The 6,000-nt window shown below is 43.8% G+C and overlaps 1 protein-coding gene across 1 annotated transcript; it reads left to right on the top strand.

Moving 5' to 3' along the window:
* The first annotated feature begins 2,943 nt into the window (after window positions 1–2,943).
* On the top strand, window positions 2,944–5,337 carry LOC132956771 (coiled-coil domain-containing protein 1-like). Its single transcript, XM_061030399.1, has 3 exons — window positions 2,944–3,191; window positions 4,369–5,267; window positions 5,314–5,337. The coding sequence occupies exons 1-3, from the start codon at window positions 3,110–3,112 to the stop codon at window positions 5,335–5,337; spliced, it is 1,005 nt and encodes a 334-aa protein (XP_060886382.1). The 5' UTR covers window positions 2,944–3,109.
* The last annotated feature ends 663 nt before the right edge of the window (window positions 5,338–6,000 follow it).

The following is a 6,000-nucleotide window of genomic DNA, read 5'->3' as shown; positions in this document are numbered from 1 at the left end:
CAGGAATACTCCCGTCGACGGCCTGAAATCTCCAGCCCAGATCCTCATGAGCCGCAGACTGCGCGCTATCTTGCCCACAACAACACAGCAACTGCGACCTCAGGTAACCCCTCCAATCACAGTGCGAGCAAGGAGAGAGGAATGCCAGCGCCGCCAGAAGCAGCACTACAACAAGTCTGCTCGACCTCTGTCAGCACTGCACGCCGGAGCACCCATCCGCTTCCAGCAGGAAGATGGACGCTGGAGACCTGCAACAGTCATCCAACCAGCGGAGACCCCGCGTAGCTACCACATCGAAACCCGGGACGGACAGACCTTCAAGCGCAACCGACGACACCTCCTTGACAACAAGCACACACCTGTCACACAGCAGCCCGAGGTCGGCAAAGACAGTTTGACCCCTGAACAAACAGAGACAGGTGATCAACAACCTCACCATGGTTCAGTGTGTGAACCAGATCGCACCGAGCCATATTCCCGCACGACGTATGGTCGTACCATTAAGCCAAGGCAAGTCCTTGACTTATAACTGATTGTGAAGGGTGTACGAAGAACGCTGCCCTAAAAAAAAAAAAAACTTGTGCCTTGTTATAATACTTACCCTGTTGTTGCTGTTTACTTAATGCACTATTGTTGATGTTGTGATGGAAGAAGAAGAAACAGTTGTAAATGTGTTGAGGAATGGGACCCCGGGCTGATGATCCATTTCACTGCAGCATGGGGCTGAAATCACAGAGCTCTCAGCTCTCTCTCCATTATCCATACATCACACATGTGAAGCCTAACAAGCAGCTGGACGGCCGACTCCACGGTGAATTACAACAAAACTGATATTTTCAAATCAAATCACATCAAACCACAGATGAAAATATGAAGCGGTGTTATTTTCATGCAAACTGAGGCAGGGAATATGATAGAGACGACCTCTCAGATATAAACAGGGTGATTTTGAATCAATACTCTTCATGTGTGATGACTCATATTTAGTAATGTGTCGTCTGTTTGTAACCTCTCCTCTGGCCTCCTAATGTTTTCATTTGTAAAAAAAAAAAAAAAAGACATTTTTCCAAATGCATGATGATAACACATCTGTTTAAATTTCATGAACGATAGGCGTACAAGTTATCCATAGTTAGGCAGAGACTGACCTGATTGACAGGTGGGGGCGGTTTGTCAGGAGGCTTGAAACCTGCCTCCAAAGGCCCCTGCAGTAACAGATGGGTGACATCACTCATTAATATTTACAGATTATGGTTTCAATTGGAGGGAAAACTCAGGCCAGGGTGAAAAAAGCAGCAGACTTCTCAATTCAGACAATTTGAGTGCATCTACTCTGCCAGACACAAGGGGGTGGTGTTGCACACAAAATCCCTGAATGTGTTCTCTATCTTCTGTCTACTCAAAGCGCTTTCACACCGCAGGTCTCATCTACACATTCACACACTGATGGTAGAGGTTGCTATGTGAAGAGTCCATCAGTATGAACTAATCCCAGTCAAACACATCCACACTCCACCGACGAAGCAGCAGGAGAAACTTGGGGTTAAGTGTCTTTCCCAAGGACAGATCGTAATGTGGATGCAGGAGCTGGGGATCGAACCCCCGACCTTCCTGTTGAGAGACGACCAACTCTACCAACTGAGCCACAGCTGCCCTAATAATCCTTACTGAGTACTCTGAATGACCGCTCAGACTGAAGAGAGAGCCTCCACTTTACAGGCAGGAGGAAGGCATGGATTGATTTTCAATATGTATTCATCCCCAGTCAAACCACTAACTCCAGTTAAACCCACTAGTTAACCATGAGTTAATCATTATCAAAAGATGTTTCTATCAAGACTCAGACCATCCAGTCATATACATTTTGCTCAATGGGATCCTTTAGAAATCGTGTAACCTCCATTTTTGTTCTCCGTCCGTCTTCTGTCTCTTTAAGTTATCGCTCTGTGCTCCTCCTGTTTCTCTACCAGACCCAGAAAAAGACATGAGGCAGAGTTACATCCTGTGCTTTGGTAAACAGCAACATATTTTACCAACAGCCGGGCAGGTATGAGGCCTCGGTTGCAAACCTGTAAATCCTCAAAGGATGTCGTCCTGAATGTTAATCGCACAAGTTATTAGACATGTTGCTCTGCAGCTCCACGTAGTTATAAGCCTCTAAAAGGAGCACGAGTTGTTGCTTCTCTGCAGTGTATTTACAGATTGAAGTTAAATCTTATCTCTTTGACAGCCTGGATACAGGAACGATGGGTGGAGGACAAAGGCACCTCCAGCAACAACAAGCCCAAGAGAGAGTCACTTTCCTGGGGGAGAGAAGCTGATGGAGAGGCCTTGGAGACCAATGTGTACATCTGTGCTGCAGAAGCATTTCATACATGAGACATACGACTGATGAATCTGCCAGACCTCTGAGGTCATAGGCCATATATCTCAGTGATTTAGGCCAAACTGTACCAAAGTACAAAAATACTGTATGACCACACCCATCCCATAACTAAAGTGTGTGGTCCTTTCTTTAGGCATCTTTATCAATTCACTACCTGTTATAACCATTTACCCACATATAGATTTATTGATGACATTGCACCTGTGTGGGCCAGTCATTTATTTAAAAACCACAAAATGATCTTTTTACTGAACATCAGAGAGTTTAAGCTGCACAAATCTATATTTTTATATAGATAAAGTAGAACAACACCTTTCGGCTTGTGGCCTTCATCAGGCTCATCAAGAAACTCATTGCAAACATCATTTAAATCATCTTTTTATGATGTTATATAACTTAAATATTAAAATGTTCATGTTTTTATTATTGTATAATGATATTATGCCTGCACGCACACGCACGCACGCATACGTCTGTAATTGGGACGTAATGACGTAGACCAAGGTACCCCTATATAAGCGCTGTCAATCAACGTAACCTTCCCCCTTTGCATTTGAGATTGACAGAGATTGACACGAGTTGACCCAGTGCAAAAACCTGAATACGACAAAGCTGATTTTTGGCGAAAGCTAACACATCTTGTGGAGAACAAACTTTACTTTGGTGGATTACTTCTGACAAGTGGATAATTTTATTATCACTTTAAGAAAAACATCTGGAGAGATGGCTCTTCGTTGGACGAGATCGCCGGCGCGTGAGGAGCACCTGCTGACCGGAGCTGACCTTTCTGACATCCACGACGGAAGTAAGTATAAACTTTATAATAATATTCTTCAAAATGTTACAAAAAGTGTAGTTAACCCCTTTAAATGCGCTAACCAGTAGAGTTGTACCATATTTTATGAAGTTTGAGCTTAAAAGATATGTAAACCTTACTGAGAAACACTTTTAAAAGTAATATACGGACGTTTTCTTTATAGATAATCTTGTTTTTTGGATTTCGTCCCTCTATTAAATGTCCCGGGAAAATGTGGAGAATGTTTCAACAATGTCGTGGTGATATAAAAACATTTTAATTTAAATTGAAGGGGGTTCATTTGATGTAAATTGTCGTCGAAAGTTTGCTTTAAAATGGCGACTGGCCACTTTTTCGAACAATCACAAAATATGTATTTTTTTTATCACCATGGAGACGGTGGAATTATTCTGAGGCCTTACGTCAGAACGTGCAGAACGTACAGATGTAAACAAAGCAGAACGACTTCCTGTTAGCCTAATTTAACAATTTAAAGCTTCATGGTTAAATGTTAAACCACTGTGAGAACAAATTCTATAGTTCTGTAATGATTACAGGATGTAGAATTATGTGGAACTATTATTTAATATGAGAAAATAAATTATTAACTACATTCAACCATTAGAGTTGCTCTATCCCAATACATCCATTTTTTGTGTGCAATTAACCTCAATTTCTAAGTCTGAATTTATGGCAGTATATAAGAAAAGTTATTTTATTCTAAATAAGCAAGCCTTCTCATTAAGCATGCATACAGTATAAGTCTGGATATACTGTCCATGCTTTTCAGAAGAAGCTAAAGCGAGTTATAAGATCTCATTCATTGACATCTATTGGTGGAAATAAAAATGCTAAAAACATCTTTCTCATATTGGCACGCTGGTGTTTCATGCACAGCTGCCATGTCTGAGACATATACTTGTGCATTTCTAGTTTTTTGGATGTCCTCATATAGGTCATCCAGTGAACAAGTGAATAAAGTCAATATTAGATTGAAAACCATAAAGTAGTCTTATTTATTTCCAGGCTTGAGCAGAGAGGAGGGAAAGCAATCTCTTACAGATGCTGCGTTACACTCATAGATCTGAGAACTTTATCTGAACCTGAAACTGTGGAGATTTAGTATGTGTTTGTATATTTTTACAGTAAATTAAATACTTTTGCATGTGCTTTCTTTTCCACCTAGGCAGCTCCCTCCACGCAGACGACCTCCCTGGACGTGCCGAGGATCTCCTGCAGTGGATCAGAGCCCTCGACAACGACCTCCCCGTCTTCAGCTCTGAGGACGAGGGAGATAAGGTAAGTGAACTTGAGGCCTTCTGCCAGCTCCTTTCTGACGATGAAGATGAGGACGACGACGTGTTTGAGGTAAGTGAACTTGAGGCCTTCTACCAGCTCCTTTCTGACGATGAAGATGAGGACGAGGAGGATGAGGTAAGTGAAGGTGAGGTCATCTTCCAGCTCCTTTCTGACGATGAGGACGACGACGTGTTTGAGGTAAGTGAACTTGAGGCCTTCTACCAGCTCCTTTCTGACGATGAAGATGAGGAGGATGAGGTAAGTGAAGGTGAGGTCATCTTCCAGCTCCTTTCTGACGATGAGGACGACGACGTGTTTGAGGTAAGTGAACTTGAGGCCTTCTACCAGCTCCTTTCTGACGATGAAGATGAGGACGACGTGTTTGAGGTAAGTGAACTTGAGGCCTTCTACCAGCTCCTTTCTGACGATGAAGATGAGGACGAGGAGGATGAGGTAAGTGAAGGTGAGGTCATCTTCCAGCTCCTTTCTGACGATGAGGACGACGACGTGTTTGAGGTAAGTGAACTTGAGGCCTTCTACCAGCTCCTTTCTGACGATGAAGATGAGGACGACGACGTGTTTGAGGTAAGTGAACTTGAGGCCTTCTACCAGCTCCTTTCTGACGATGAGGACGACGACGTGTTTGAGGTAAGTGAACTTGAGGCCTTCTGCCAGCTCCTTTCTGACGATGAAGATGAGGACGACGACGTGTTTGAGGTAAGTGAACTTGAGGCCTTCTACCAGCTCCTTTCTGACGATGAAGATGAGGACGACGACGTGTTTGAGGTAAGTGAACTTGAGGCCTTCTACCAGCTCCTTTCTGACGATGAAGATGAGGACGAGGAAGATAAGGTAAGAGAACTTGAGGCCTTCTGCCAGCTCCTTTCTGACGATGAAGACGAGGACGATGAGGTCACCTTGCTCTTCTCTGACGATGAAGATGAGGTAAGTGAGGGTGAGATCAGTCTTTCACTCCTCTCTCATGATGAAGATGAGGTAAGCGAGGGTAAGAACTCTTTCCCACTCCTCGAGGTAAGTCTGCTTCTCTCGGACGATGACTTGGACCAGAGTCTTCACCTGTCAGACTCCGACTACGACAGCCTGTCTGACTAGGAAGAGGACTCTGGAAGATGTCAGGCCTCCCTCTAATCTCATCCAGCAGTTCCCACCACAACCCGCCTGTCCTCCTTTTTGTTCCCGTCCCTCCTTTTGGGATTTGGTTTATGTTCCTCAGAGACTGATTATCAGGATCCTGCAGGATCCTGTTAGCATGAGCAGCCTGTGGAGCAGCACCAGAACCTACATCAGTGTCTGCAGCTCCCTCTTTATTTCACAAGAGGAGGTGTGAACTAAAAGTCCTCAATGAGTAGCAGACAAAGAAGCCAGGTGTAAGTAAGAAGAGGACAATAACAAATATGTCAAAGAGGATGTAACCCTTGGAGATCCAGGTCCATCAACTCCTTGACTTGGCTCTTCTGCAAAGAACCTGAAAGAAAGTTACCACCATGAGACAGGGGAA

The sequence above is a fragment of the Labrus mixtus genome, chromosome 22 (genome assembly GCF_963584025.1).
Source record: "Labrus mixtus chromosome 22, fLabMix1.1, whole genome shotgun sequence".
Lineage (NCBI taxonomy): Eukaryota > Metazoa > Chordata > Actinopteri > Labriformes > Labridae > Labrus > Labrus mixtus.
This window is presented reverse-complemented; position numbering and strand designations above follow the sequence as displayed.